The sequence below is a fragment of the Gorilla gorilla genome, chromosome X, assembly GCF_029281585.2.
Source record: "Gorilla gorilla gorilla isolate KB3781 chromosome X, NHGRI_mGorGor1-v2.1_pri, whole genome shotgun sequence".
Lineage (NCBI taxonomy): Eukaryota > Metazoa > Chordata > Mammalia > Primates > Hominidae > Gorilla > Gorilla gorilla.
The window spans coordinates 59359885-59374984 of NC_073247.2; the positions used below are offsets into that span (position 1 = coordinate 59359885).

Here is a 15100-nt window from a genome sequence, read left to right on the forward strand (position 1 = left end):
ACAGTGGTGCGATCTCGGCTCACTGAAACCTCTGCCTCCTGGGTCCTGGTTCAAGCAATTCTCCTGCCTCAGCCTCCCCAATAAAATGTTTAAAAGTTAAAAAAAAAAGTAGGGATGGATGGCCAGAGAGAAAAGGGCTGGACGCCAACAGAAAGGAGCAACAGAAACAAAGACAGGAGAACAGCATGGGGTCCAGACCACCCTACCCTGATGTGGACCAGAAGCAGATGGAGATGGGGGAACTGGAGAGGGATCAGCAAGGGCCCCCAGGTGTTCTTTACCTGCTCCAGGGCAGCCAGGCTAGTCCTCAAGGCATTGTTCTCAGCCAAAAGCCCTTCCACTTGTTCCTGTGCATCTGCACTCTGGATGGATACCTGGCCCCACGTCCACAGCAGGTGAGAGTGGGTCCAGAACAGGGGGACAGGACCTACCCACGACCAAGAAAGAAAGGACACACACACACACACACACACGAACGAAGGCCTGGGGGAAGCAGGACCCCTGGGACCTTGCCTGACTATGTAGTACCCACTCAGGCTGCCCCCATCCTGAACCCCAGCTCCCTAAGCCCACCCAGTACAATATACCTGATCTTGTAGGGCCCGCAAAGCTGCTGCATGTTCCAGGCGCTCCCCCTGCCGCTGATCTCTCAGCTCTGCCAAGCTCTGTGGAGACCAGGGGAGCCCATTTTACACCTCAGCCTCTCCTGGGGTGCATATAACCGTACAGACTCTCTGTTTGACCACCCAGCAGCATGTTCCCAGCACCTGTGGGTCTCAGACTATCCAGCCAGCAGCAATCTCAGGTTCACCCAGATGCCAGGTCACTACCCTCAGGGGCCTCAGACAGTCAACCCCTCTATCCCAGCGTACAAGATCTCAGGCACGACTAGGCTCCTGGCCCTAGCTGCTACGCGGTTCAAACTCACTCAGCTCCCATCCATAAGAAGTCTCATACTCACCCAGATTCTAGCTTGGGAGCTCCAGGATTCTCAGACACAGTCAGCCCCATGGATCTCAGATGTAGTCAGCACCCAAGGATGACAGTTTCACCCAGCCTCCCAATCCCAACCACCAGGGGTTTCAGACACACTCATCTCCCACGTCCCTACTTCCCAGGTGAGATCCACCCAAACTCATAGTCCCAGATCCTAGAGGTCTCAAACTCACAACCTCCTAGTTTCCAGGTCCTGGTGAACTCTCAGACTGACCCCTTCACCTGTCACTCTGCTCCCCAGTCTCTTGGAATCTTCAGACCCAGTTAACCACCAGTTCCTGGGGGTCTCAGCTTTACCCAGACTCCTGTCTCAGACCCCATGTTCCCAGTTTCTAGGGACTTCAGAACCACAAGCCACCATATCCTCCATTCCAAGGGACCTCAGACTCACCTTTTCTAGAAGGAAACCCAGAGGCTTCAGAATCATCCAGCCCCCAGTCCTCAGGAGCCTCAGACCCACCTAAACTTCTGCTCCAGCCCCTGGAGGTCTCAGACTGACCAGCTTTTTGTTCACAGCCCTCAAGGATCTCAGGACTACCTAGCCCATATGATCCCACTTCCTAGGTGTCTTAGGCCCAAGCCAGCGCCCAGATCCTGAGGGTCTCAAATGCACTCAGCCTTCAGCCCCAACTGTCTCACCCTTGAAAGTTGTATATCTACCCAGCCATGTCCTCAGCCCTTGGGAGTCCCAAATTTACTAACATCCCAGCCCCTAAAGATTTCAAAGTCACCCAGCACCCAGGGAGTTCAGACTTACCCCAGTTCCTGGTCCTAGGCCCTAGTGACCACAGATTCATCCAGACTGTGGTCTCAAACCTCCAGGAGTTTCAGATTTACACAAACTTATAGCACACAGCCCCCTAAGTCCTTAGCCCCCTGAGATCTTACACTCATGAAGACTCCTATAACAATTCCTAGGGCTCTCCAGTTCCCATTTTCCTAGCTCCTGGGGGGCCCCAGAACCCATTTCCAACACAGGAAATCTCAGACTCCCCAGCCAGCCTCCATGGACCTCAGACCTCTCCAGGCTCCCAGTCCTGGCCCCTACCCCAGGGATCTCAGAACCCAGCCCCCATCACCTGATTGGCAGCCTCAAGTTCCTGCTGCAGCTTCTGGGTTCGAGCCAACTGGGCTTTGTGATCAGCTTCCTTCCGTTGTTGTAATTCCTCAATCTTGTTCCTAGGAGTGATGGGGAGGGGGTGTGTTGGACATGGCTTGAGGCCCAGTCTCCTAGCTCTGCCCCTGTAATCTTCACTGGGCACTGTCCCAATTGTCCACCAATACCCGCAAATCTGGCAGTTACCTGCTGTCATTAAACAGAGTCTCCTTTTCTGTCTGCAGACGGCAAAAACTGGGCACAGAAGGACAGATGTAGATGGGTCAGTTCCGTAAGTTAATTCCCCCCTCGGCCCCCAGTACCCTTGGGAAAAAGAAATTTACCTTTCTTGTTTCTTTTTCAGTTTCTCGGAGAGCTGGGGAGAGAGGTACAGACAAGTGATAACACTGAGAATAATATAAAGACAAACCTAAAATTAATAAATATAGACACTTCTTATTAAGTCATTTTTGGAAGCCAGGATTTACTTATGTTGTCTTGTGGAATCCTCAAAATAGCCCTGACAAGTGAGTAGTACCAGTTTTACAAATGGGGAAACAGAGTCTTGGAAAGGTTAAGTAATTTGGTTGCTCAGCGGGTCAGCAACAACAATATTATCTCCACCCAGATCCTTCAGGTTCCAAAGCCCAGTATTTATGCTCCCAACATAGTGGCCAATGGCCATGTTATAGAATGGCTAGGCTGGGAGGCCTGGAAAGCAGGATATCATGACTGGGTGCCGCACCCCTGGGTCTCCAGGTCCTAAGATAAGAGCCAGGAGTCTGTAAATGCTTGCATGAATGAATGAATGAGTGAATGGGCAAAGCTGAGAGATGGATGGGATGAAACTTATCATGCACGAGATATAGTGGGACCACATTAGCTCATTCCATACTGAAAGTAACTCTGAGACATAGGTGTGAGTCTCTCCATTTCACAGATGATGAAACCTAGGCTTTGATGGGGTACAATGCCCCTTCTGCCCTAGGATTGGGAATGGAATGGGAAAGAATCCAGCAGATTGGGAGCAGAATGGGAAAGAGCCAAGCAGCCGCACCTTAGCAAGTTCCTCCTGCAGCCTGGATGTTTCGGCCTGCTTTGAGCTCTGCAGGGAAGGATGAGGGATGGGAGGGTTGTTGTTAGCAAGGACAAGGAGAAGGCTTCCCCTGCCCTCCTGCCTCCCTCACCCCATCAGCCCACAAGATGGTGATGTCACAGCCATCTCCGTGGGACTATAGACAGAGGTAGAACATCTGCCCTGCCTTCTGGCATTCCAGCTCCAACAGACTCAGATTCACCTCTAAGCCTTGCAGCTGTTCCCAGAGCAATCTCTTCTCCTCTTTCTCCATTTCCCATTTCAGCTCCACCTCTGCCAACGGCATGGGGGCCAGGACGGTGGGGGCCGGGCCCCCTGGGGGATCCCCCTGGCCCTCACTGACAGCTGAGAACTTCCCGGCTTCTTTCCCATAGCGTTCCTGCAGGGCTGGTGAGTAGAACAGGGATATATGATGGATGAGGTGGTCTCTGAAGTCCCTTGCCATGCCTCGAATAGAGGGAGAACTGGCCTTCAACCCCTCAGGTGGCAGAGTCCCTGTGCCAAATGACCACATGCCTAAAAGACGAAGGTTCAGCTCTATCCATGCCTCTCACATTTTTTTCTTTTTTTTTTTTTGAGACAGGGACTTGCTCTGTCACCCAGGCTGGAGTGCACTGGAATGATCACAGTTCACTGCAACCTTGACCTCCTGGGCTCAAGTGATTCTCCCACCTCACTCTCCCAAGTAGCTGGGATCAGAGGTGTGTGCCATCATGCCGGGCTAATTTTTTGATTTTTTTGTAGAGACAAGGTCTCGCTACATTGCCCAGACTGGTCTTGAACTCCTGAGCTCAAGCAATCCTCCCACCTCAGCCTCCCCCAAAAATCTTTTTCCGTGGCTGGGCACGGTGGCTCACGCCTGTATCCCAGCACTTTGGGAGGCCAAGGCAGGTGGATCATGAGGTCAGGAGTTCAAGACCAGCCTGACCAATATGGTGAAACCCCGTCTCTACTAAAAATACAAAAATTAGCTGGGCGTGGTGGCGCACGCGCTTGTAATCCCAGCTACTCGTGGGGCTGAGGCAGGAGAATCGCTTGAACCCAGGAGGCAGAGGTTGCAGTGAGCTGCGATCGAGCCATTGCACTCCAGCCTGGTGACAGAGTGAGACTCCGTCTCAAAAAAATCTTTTTCCCTAGACAGTCTTGCTCTGTTGCCCAGGCTGGTGTGCAGTGGTGCAATCATAGCTCACTGCAACCTCAAACTCCTGGGCTCAAGCGATCCTCCCAAGTAGCTGGGACTACAAGTGCACACCATGCCCAGTTAATTTTATTTTATTATTTATTTATTTGTTTATTTTCTTGAGACTGAGTCTTTCTCTGTCACCCAGGCTGGAGTACAGTGGTGTGATCTCGGCTCACTGCAACCTCTGCCTCCCAGGTTCAAGTGATTCTCCTGCCTCAGCCTCCCAAGTAGCTGGAATTACAGGCATTTGTCACCAAACCTGGCTAATTATTGTATTTTTAATAGAAATGGGGTTTTGCCATGTTGGCCAGGCTGGTCTTGAACTCCTGACCTCAGGCGATCTGCCCACCTTGGCCTCCCAAAGTGCTAGGATTACAGGTGTGAAACACCGTGCCTGGCCTAATTATTTTATTTTTAGTACACACAAGTTCCTGCTATGTTGCCTAGGCTGGTCTTGAACTCCTAGCCTCAAGAGATCCTTCTGCCTCGGCCTCCGAGAGTGCTGGAATCAAGGTATGAGCCACTGTGCCCAGGCTCTCACAAATATTTTAAGCCCTATCAACCACTAAGATTCTGTTTACTATTAAATTAGCCCAAGCTGGTTTCACAAATCCCATTCTCAATCCTTGAAGCCTCACCCATAGCCCTTGAAGGCCATGCCCACCATATGCTACCACTGACTTACAGCTGAATCCCTCCTAGAGCCTCCTAATTCCTACTCACAGTCTACTAAGTCTCCCTCCTGGTCATGGAACCAGCATCCATCACCACAGAAGTCCCAGCTGCTCTCCAAAGTTCCACACACCACATGCTCCCACACTCTATCAAGCTTTCTTTCAGCTTTCATCCCAGACCCCACTTACAATCTGGGCTCAGAATCTTCCCAACACTCCATTCACTTTTTCACTTAGCAAATATCTCCTTTTTTTTTTTTTGAGATGGAGTCTCGCTCTGTCGCCCAGGCTGGAGTGCAGTGGTGTGATCTCGGCTCACTGCAAGCTCCGCCTCCCAGGTTCACACCATTCTCCTGCCTCAGCCTCCAGAGTAGCTGGGACTACAGGCGCCCGCCACCGTGCCCGGTCAATTTTCTGTATTTCTAGTAGAGACGGGGTTTCACCATGTTAGCCAGGATGGTCTTGATCTGCTGACCTCGCGATCCGCCCGCCTTGGCCTCCGAAAGTGCTGGGATTACAGGCGTGAGCCACCGCGCCCGGCCGCAAATATCTCCTTTTTGACATTCAAGCTGCTAATCTGTAACATCTGCTAGGTACCAGACACTGAACTAATGCAGAATGATATCACCTTTTATCTCTACTACAATCTTCTGGGTGACAGACGTCACTACATGCACTGTGTAGATGATAAGGCTTTGGCTCAGAGAGGTGAAATGGCTTGTCCAAAGCCACACAGGGCATGGGCCAACCCTATTTCTGAAGCCCTTCTCCTTCCCCTGAGAGGATGACGGCCTTCCTTGCCCTACTCAAGCCCCAATGTCTCCGCATCCCCAGGAGGGCCTCTATGCACCTGCCACGTTCTTCTGCAAGGCTGTGTTTTCAGCCTGTAGCCTCAGCAGCTCCCCATCCACGAGGGGCCCAGCTTGGGCAACCCCTGCTCCTGCAGCCCCCTCCTTCAGTTGCTGGTTCTCTTGCTCCAGCTGTTCCATCTGGCTGCAGAGCTGAACAGAGGAAGAGAAGGGGCAGAGAAGCAGAGAATCAGAGCAGTATTTGCTGAAACCTACATAGCATTTGTCCATGTACTTTACAATTCACTTAATTCCCATAATGACCCTATGATATAGGTGCCCTCCCACTTTACAAATAAGGACATTGAGGCACAGAGATGTTAAACAAGTTCAAATTCACACATCTTTTAAGTGGCAGAGTCAGAGAATACCAAGAGCATACCAAGTATGAGGACACCAAAAACCATTTTCCTCTTCCTACTCCCAACCTCAGAGATGCAATCCAAGACCTCAGGCTCCTCTGGAAGTTGTTAGTGCTACAGACAGCCTCACTGCAACCCCTCTTCTGTGGAGGGCTGGATCCTGGGCCCAGAGATAGCTCCCTCTCATCCTAAGCACCACAAAGAGCTTGCAGGGCATTTCCAGGGCCAACATTGATGACAGCTCCTGCATTGCCAGCCGTTAGTCTTGGAGAGGTATACAATGCCAATACAACTAAGCCAGCCCCCTGCCCAACTCCTGGCTGAAGTACACTTCTCAAAGCAGTCCTGAGAAAATTCCTTGTCCCCATTTTCAGATGAGAATATCGAGGCCTACAGAGAATTTTTATTTTATTGCCTGCAATATTTTCTTTTCTTTTCTTTTTTTTTTTTTTTGAGATGGAGTCTTGCTCTGTCACCCAGCCTGGAGTACAGTGGCACGATTTCAGCCCACTGCAACCTCCGCCACCCAGGTTCAAGCGATTCTCCTGCCTCAGCCTCCTGAGTAGCTGGGACTACAGGCATGCGCCACCATGCCCGGCTAATTTTTGTATTCTTATTAGAGACGGGGTTTCGCCATGTTGGCCAGGCTGGTCTTGAACTCCTGACCTCAGCTGATCCACCTGCCTTGGCCTCCCAAAGTGCTTGGATTACAGGCATGAGCCACCGCACCTGGCCTGCTTGCAATATTTTCTACCCAGAACACCAATCCTCTCATCCAGTTCTTCACCTAACTGGCTTCTTTGCATCCCTCAGTGCTCTGCTCAGATGTTGCCTTTAAAGTAGTATCCCTCAACACAGAAAATTCCAGTACTCTCTGTCACAGCACTGTTCATTTCTTTCTTACCTAGTACTAATCACAATTTTCTTTTGTAACAAGCACAGATTCTGAAACCAGACTGCTTGAATGTGAATTTCTGCTCTGCCATTTACTAGCTGTGTGACAAATTACTTAATCTGCCTGGAACTCAGTTTTCCTCATCTGTCAGATAGGGATACTAATATCTCATAGGCTTATTTCAAAGATTAAATGAGTGAATAATGTAGAGTACTTCAAACAGGACTTGGCACACAGTAAGCACCATATAAATGTCAGCTATCACTACTAGTATTATTTGTTTACTGTTATCATCTTTCTCCTCATCCCACCCCCAGAATGTAAGCTACCCAAGAGTGGAGATCATTCTGTGCTGCTTACAACTGTATTTCCAGAACATAGAGCATGTGGTGGGTACTCAGTAACTATTTGTTGAAGGAACAATTAAGCTGAAATGTCTTGATGAATAAGGGGTGGTGGCAGGTTTAATGTAGCTCTCTCTGTGAGCACTTCCAGTTCCTGGGAGGAGTTGGAGGAGGAAGGGGACTATGTAGGAAGTCTCTACGACTAGCCCAGTGCTGGCCCAGGGCAGATGCAGGGAAACAAGCTGGATTTATGGAAGAATGTCTACCCCTGCCTCACTCTGCAAGAATCATGATACCATGGAGGCTGGAGGCAGGAAGCAGTGAGGAGTCAGTCAGTGAAGCCAGCAGTTATGTGAATACCAGGGGCTCTGAACTAGGAGCAGGACTGGGGCACTGGAATGTATTAAGTAAAGGAGTGATGTCATAAGATCTGCAGGTCAGAACAGCCTCTGTGGTGTGAACTAAGTAGAAGAAACTAGAAGTGAAGAGACCAGGGAGGCGGCTGTAGAAACAGCAGATGATAAGTGGTAGAGGCTAAGGCAAAGCAGGGCCACGGGGTCGATATAAAACTTTTTTTTTTTTTTTTAATTGAGACAGAGTCTTGCTCTGTCGCCCAGGCTGGAGTGCAGTGGTGCAATCTTGGCTCACTACAACCTCCGCCTCCCAGGTTCAAGCGATTCTCCTGCCTCAGCCTCCCGAGTAGCTGGGACTACAGGCACGTGCCACCACACCCGGCTAATTTTTTGTATTTTTAGTAGAGACGGGGTTTTACCACGTTAGCCAGGATGGTCTCCATCTCCTGACCTCATGATCTGCCTGCCTTGGCCTCCCAAAGTGCTGGGATTACAGGCCTGAGCCACCACGCCCGGCCATAAAACTTTTAAAAAGTCAAATATTTTAGAGGGAAGATGAGTTAATAGAAGGATAATATTATAACTAATGCTTCCATAGCTGATACTATGTGCAAGGCTCTGTTTTAAGTGATTTACGTACATTTATTCATTTAATCCTCACAAAAGCCCTGTGAAGAGGCAGGTACTGTTATTATCATGACTTCCATTTTAAACATTTGGGAACCAAGAACCAGGCAAGTTAAGTAACTTCCTCAAGGTTACAGTTAGTAAAAGGTAGAGCCAAGATTTTAATCTAGGCCTTCTGGTTCCAGAGTCCCTGCTGGTACCTACTACTTGCTCAACTGCCTCTCCTGGTATTGTACCTGCTTAAAGGTTATTTTCGGTTTTGTTTTTTTAAGGTCATAGGCACTATATTCTCAGATGGAGCCTTAGAAATACCATTTTTGGGCCGGGCGCGGTGGCTCACGCCTTTAATCCCAACACTTTGGGAGGCCAAGGCAGGTGGATCACCTGAAGTCGGGAGTTCAGGACCAGCCTGACCAACATGGTCATTTTCTCTACTAAATGTCCTCTCCCACCCATGTCATTTTCTCTCATCTCTACTAAAAATACAAAGTTAGCCAGGCATGGTGGCATATGCCTGTACTTCCAGCTACTTGGGAGGCTGAGGCAGGAGAATCGCTTGCACCCAGGAGGCAGAGGTTGCAGTGAGCCGAGATCGCAAACGAGAGTGAAACTCCATCTCAAAAAAATTTGCTGCCATGAGACTTTTTTCCTTAAAACACACTAAAAACATAGACAATTATTAACTGTGGATACAGAAGATAGATGAGGGAACAAAAGACAATGTCTCCAACTGCCCAGTAGATTTAGAAACAGACAGGACACTAAAATCAATGGAGAGATAAAATTAGTAGCTCCAGGATGAATTATCTGGAAGAGGTAGAACCCCAGGCTCATGTCAGATGAAGAGAAGAAAGAGAAAAGGGAAGAAGCTCGAACACTTTTCCATCCTATATTAAGCATAAGAACTCTGCCTAAAACCCCCCAACACCTTGGAGCACCACAGCATCAACCCCACATTATACACATGGAGACTTGAAGCTCAAATAAAAGGAGTGACTTGGCCAGGAACCAGGTGACCTCAGGGCTCAAAGCCTTCTAATCCCAGCAGAGTGAGTGGCCCCATCTGTCAAATTACTGCCCCCCAGCAGCAATCCAGGACCTGTTTCAGCACCACGGACAGTGCTCCAGGGCCAGACCCTGTCCAATCACTCTCTGCTGCTGTTAGGTTTCAGCCCAGATGACCCCTACCCCTCATTTCCCCTTTGACTATCCCAGGCACCAGCACCTTGCTGAACTCGGCCATTAGTGTGCTGTTCTGCAAACGGAAGTCCTCCTCCTGGCTGTGCAGCTTTGCCTGCAGCATCTCATTTTCACTCAGCAATACCTCGACTTCCTGCAGTGGCAGACAAGGGCCAGGACTCCAGCAAGGGCAAAAAGGATAGGGAGGTAGGGCAAAGAAACAGAGAGAGGGAGAAAATGACATGGGTGGGAGAGGACATAGGGTACAGAGAATGAGGTGATATAGGAGAAAGAGACATGGGGAAGGATAAAATGAGAGACAGGGAAAGGAAGATAAAGACATGGGAAGGTAGAGAGAAGGGAATACAGGGAGGAAGAGAGCGGAGGAAAAGACAGGAAGATAATGATTGGGGAGAGAGGAAGTAGAGATGGGGAAAGGGGGAGAGATAGAAAAGGGGAGAGGGATTGGGAGGGAGAGAGTGAAAAAGACGGAGAGAAGAACAAACAGAAATCAACAGGGAGAGAACAGAACAGGGAGAAGAGGAGGGGTCAGGAAAAGAAATGAGTTAGGAAGAGAGAGGAATGGGGGGAAGAAACAAGGAGTTAGAGAGAGAAAGCAGAAAAAAGAGAAATCACAGAGACAGGAACAGGAGGGGGAGAGACAAAGAGAAGATTGGGAAGAGAAATGAGTCAGAGAGACAGGAACAGGAAGACAGACAGAGACAGAAAGAGACTCAGAGAAAAGAATGGAAAGAGAGAGAAGGAAAGAGACACAGAGTTAGGACAAATACAGGGAAACAAGGACAGATACAGCAACACATGGCAGTGAGGTAGTAGCAGATGTAAAGGCACACAAAGAAAGAAAGGCCAGTACAAGGAAATATCAGCATACAGAAATAGCCCACCAAGACATCTCCCAGTCACACTCACCCACAAGGGATCCCCTTACCTGAGCTTTCTTGCTCTTGCTCAGTGCCTAAAGTGGGGGTGGGTGGGAAGAGAGCTAAAGTGAACAGAGATGGACTGCCTTACTAGGATATGGAGACAATTGTGCCAAGCGTTTTGGGAGGACAAGGATGATAGGGGTTGCAGGATGGGAGCATCTTCAACCACAGAACATGTGTGACAATTTGGAGCCCAAAGGAATGATGGAATGAGTGTGTGAGTGAGTGAATGCAAGTCTTGCCCTGGGGCCCCAGCACACATAAATCATCCTTTCTTGGAAGCTCTTGAGGCTGGTGCGGGGACGGGGGAGGTAGGGAGATGCCCTGGTATTTAACCATTTATGGGCTGGATCTCCAGACTCAGAAACTGTGGCTTCATTGCTACATCTGTCCATACATGTCTCTGTGGGTCCCTCCCACGCAGTGTGGAAACTGTCGCTCCCCTGCTGGGCAGCCAAGAGCATTGCCAGCTTAGGGGAATCAGCATCCTACCAAAGAGAAGTGCAGCTTCCTGACTGTCGGATTTTCTGCATACTGTATTCGTTCATCCAACAAATATTTATTGAGCACATATTATGTATTAGCATTGTGCTAGGTATGGCTAGATATGGGGACAGAGCAGTGACAAAGGAGGACCTTGAATGTCTTGAGGGGCCACAATAGGTTATATCCTATCTCATCTTTAGAGGATCTGAGAGGTGGGTTTGCTCTCATTTTCCCAACTGGACCAGGACAGAGATGGGAAGTAGGAGCACAAGGCAGGAGTGTGAGTAGAGGATGGGAGGCAGATTCGAGGTAGATTTACTGATAGATTTGAATATTTAATTAAAAGTCAGTGAATGAGAATGAGTAACTGAAATTAGAAATGAATTAAAAGTAAATTAAAATTAATCACTAAATTAAGCAGGATTAGGTAAAATTAGCAACTAAAGAGAATTCCATGAGAATCCTTTAAATGACTACATGAAAACAGCATGCAACATTAGGTCTGGTTCACTGTAGGTGCTCACTGGAGGGATGAATGAGTCAGATAGGTAGAAGCAAGGGTGGATGGGTAGGTGGATGGGTGGGTGGAGGGAGGTACCTTCTGAGCTTTGCTGAACTCCTTATCCAAGTAGGCGACCTTCTGTCGAAGACTGGTGAGTTCTGGTGTGGGGAAAGCAGGGAAACTCAGCCTCAGCCAGTGGCAAGAAACTGAAAGGCCTTCCTGCCAGGCCTCTGAGGGAAAACCTCGGACACCATTCCCCAAAGCCACCCCCATCTAATAAGGCCCTCCTGGCTCACCAACACCATTCTTGCGTAGTTCATCTGAAAGCTGGTAGTTGTTTGTCCGGAGTTCCAGGAGCTGAGCCTTTGGGGGAGGCAGGAAGGGAAAAGACTTGGTCAGGAAAGCACCCCTACCCCTACCATGAGGGAACCAAGCCCCTAAGCTCCACAGACCTTACGCCCTCCATGTGCCTCTGTAGCTACTCCTTAAGACCTGTATGTGCTACACCCAAAGTGACCTTCCAGGCCCTCAGACCCTGGCTCACCTTTTCCAGCTCCACTTATAACCCCAGCCAGCCTCACCCTTCCATCTCACACTACAATCCACGCTGCACTCAGGCCATCCCAGAGCACTGCCCCCGGTCAGGGTCTTGCTTGTGTGAGTTCCCTGGCTCTCCATGCCCACAGGATAAAGTTCCTCCTCCTCATCCTGGCTGACCTCTCCACACACTGAACACACACTGTCAGGGGTGTTGTCCATATTTCTGACCAGACCTGGGGGCCTCTGATGGCAGGGGGTTAAGGGCCTGTCTTCCTCCCTCTTTCCTAAGGGAAGAGGGTCAAGTATTCTGCCCAACTTTCATTGAGTCAGGGGGCTTTCCAGGGTCCCCCCACCTCCAAGGCTCTCAAAATACATCCAGGCCCCCTTCAATAATTAAGGGAGGACCAGGTGCGGTGGCTCACACCTGTCATCCCAGCACTTTGGCAGGCCAAGGCGGGTGGGTCACGAGGTAAGGAGTTCAAAATCAGCCTGCCCAATATGGTGAAACCCCATCTCCACTAAAAATATAAAAAATTTGCCGGGTGTGGTGGCGCACACCTGTAGTCCCAGCTACTCGGGAGGCTGAGGCAGGAGAATCGCTTGAACCTGGGAGGCGGAGGTTGCAGTGAGCCGAGATTGTGCCACTGCACTCCAGCCTGGGTGACAGAGTGAGACTCTGTCTCAAAAAAAAAAAAAAAAAAAAAGAATTAAGGGAAAGTGCCAGGCGCAGTGGCTCACACCTGTAATCCAAACACTTTCGGAGGCCAAAGTGGGCAGATCACTTGAGGTCAGGAGTTCAAGACCAGCCTGGCCAACATGGTGAAACCTCATCTCTACTAAAAATACAAAAATTAGCTGGGCGTGGTGGTACGCACCTGTATTCCCAGCTACTAGGGAAGCTGAGATAGGAGAATCACTTGAACCCGGGAGGTGGAGGTTGCAGTGAGCTGAGATCATGCCACTGCACACTATAGCCTGGGTGACAGAGAAAGACTCTGTCTCAAAAAAAAAGAAAAAGAAAAAGAATTAAGCATCCTCCTCCCTACCAGCCCTATAGGACCCTGAGGCTGGTTCTACCCAGCAAGGCCGGTTCCTTCCCATTAAGGAATTTACTGTTCCTTCCCCTACCAGGACTTTTCCCTCCCTCCCACGCCACCAGCCTCCACTCACTATTCTCTGGTAGTCTGCTCAAGGTCAGATGGCTTGGCCTTCACAGAATCTTTCCTACTCCTGTCCTCTCCAGGACCCAGTGATCTGTCTCTCCAAGTACTGGTCCAATTGGAATATCCTTTGTACCCCCCGAGACTTGCCCCCCAACAAAGCCCAGTAGTTCTCCCTCATTCATGGCCCAGTGGGATCAATGTTCCTCATTCAAGGGTATTCCCACTCCCCTCAAGATCTCCCCAGTCATGATCCATTGGGAATGGCCCTACACCCTTCAGGGTAGGCCTCTACAAGGCCTTGGGTAGGCCAGTTGGATGACTCTTACTCACTTAGAATCCCCTTCAGATGACAGTGGTCTTCCCCATTCATGGGTTAATCAACTCGCCCTTCCATTCTCAGTGTCCCTCACACAGGGACAGCTGGTTTCCCTCATTCAAGGACCAATTGGATTACCTGTCCTCCCTCAGAGTTCCTCCCCTCCCCATGCAGGACCCTGTTCAGACCCCCCCCAGTGAGGAACCCTCTCAACAAGGGCCCATTCATAGTGCAATGCTATGGCCTTTCATTGCATCTCAGAGTCCCCCCAAAAGAATCAAGTGGGGATACCTCCCCAAAGCCCAGTGATCTTCCCTCCTTGTAGTCCAAGGTATCAATCTTTTACCCCTCTGGTCCTCCCCCCAGTTAATGGGATTAATGGTATTACCCATTCATGGCCTTCTTCACCCCAGGCCTAATGGGATCACCCTTAATCATCCAATGGTGCCGCCCCCTCTTAGGATGCACTACCAACCACCAATGGCACAGGATCTCCACCTCCCAGGAACAATGACAACATCTGGGGTCTTTCCCCAATCCCCGGGCACAGTGGTATCTCCCCCAAAACTTACCACCTCCCACCCGCTAATGGTTCTGCCCTCTCAAGGGCTCCCACCACTATGACGCAAACGACCCAACACCCGCTTCCTTCCTCTCCAGACAAAATGGTTTCGCCTTCTCAGGATCTCCTTCCCTCAAAGCCCATTATCATCACCCGCCGACGGTGTCCCCTGCACGGGCCCAAAAGTCTCGTCCCCTCCAGGTCTGAGTAAGGTACCGCCTACTTAATGGCGCTCCCCCAGCCCACAATGCTAACAGAGTCCAACCTTCAAAGCCGCAGAGTATCTCGGAATCCAATAGTCTCACCACTCCGAGCCTCAGTTTCCCTTCTCCAGACCCACCCCATAAACTCAGGGTCCATCCCAACCAACCCCTTCTCAGAGCTGATAGCACGACCTCTCGCTACCCCGCCCCCGGTCGCCTAGCCGGGTGGTCTTTCCCACCGCGAGCGGCACCTGCATCCGCTGAAACTCCTCCTCAGACAGAGCTTGCGCCATGTTCCTCCCCCCACCCCCCCCGCCAGCTTTCTGCGCAGACGCAGCTCGCGCCCCCTGTCAGTATTAAGGTCGGACCAAACCACTGGCCAGGAATGGAGGGGGTAGAACTTAATTCCGAAGGGCAGCATTTTGGAGACGCAGAGAAGAGAACGAAACCGACGAGTCAGGTGAACTGTAATACAACGTTCTACCCGAATGTAAGTCATCTGATTGGCTTTTGGACTCTTCTAGGCCACCCATTGTGATACGACATTATTACATCCCCGTTTCATGGGTGGACTCGTCGCTAGGGAAGTCTTTGCCGACAGAAAAATCACCCTTCCGCGGTATTCCTTTAATGAGAATGGGTAACTTAATAACCATAGAAATGAAAGCGGAAGCTTCGCTCTGGTCTTGTTCCCGCCCCTCCTCCGGGAGACCCCAAAGGGGAATCCCACC

At 50.1% G+C, this 15100-nt stretch overlaps 1 protein-coding gene across 4 annotated transcripts in view; it reads right to left on the bottom strand.

Annotated features, from left to right (window-relative positions):
- The window catches only part of GRIPAP1 (GRIP1 associated protein 1), a 28518-nt gene extending 13820 nt beyond the window's left edge, over positions 1–14698 (bottom strand). Inside the window, exons 1-14 of one of the 4 annotated variants that reach the window (XM_063702987.1) lie at positions 14621–14659; positions 13001–13120; positions 11882–11948; positions 11682–11743; positions 10603–10629; positions 9700–9807; positions 5896–6046; positions 3391–3575; positions 3150–3197; positions 2437–2468; positions 2300–2347; positions 2076–2175; positions 588–665; positions 282–374 (exon numbers count right to left, since the gene is read on the bottom strand). In XM_063702987.1, the coding sequence (XP_063559057.1) occupies positions 282–374; positions 588–665; positions 2076–2175; positions 2300–2347; positions 2437–2468; positions 3150–3197; positions 3391–3575; positions 5896–6046; positions 9700–9777 (813 nt within the window). In that variant the 5' untranslated portion in view covers positions 9778–9807; positions 10603–10629; positions 11682–11743; ... (1 more) ...; positions 13001–13120; positions 14621–14659. Of the gene's footprint in view, positions 1–281; positions 375–587; positions 666–2075; positions 2176–2299; positions 2348–2436; positions 2469–3149; positions 3198–3390; positions 3576–5895; positions 6047–9699; positions 9808–10602; positions 10630–11681; positions 11744–11881; positions 11949–13000; positions 13121–13295; positions 13565–14620 lie in introns of those variants that run through there. The other 3 variants (XM_031005822.3, XM_055375733.1, XM_055375734.2) reach the window with 3 other exon arrangements.
- Between the last annotated feature and the right edge of the window lie 402 nt (positions 14699–15100).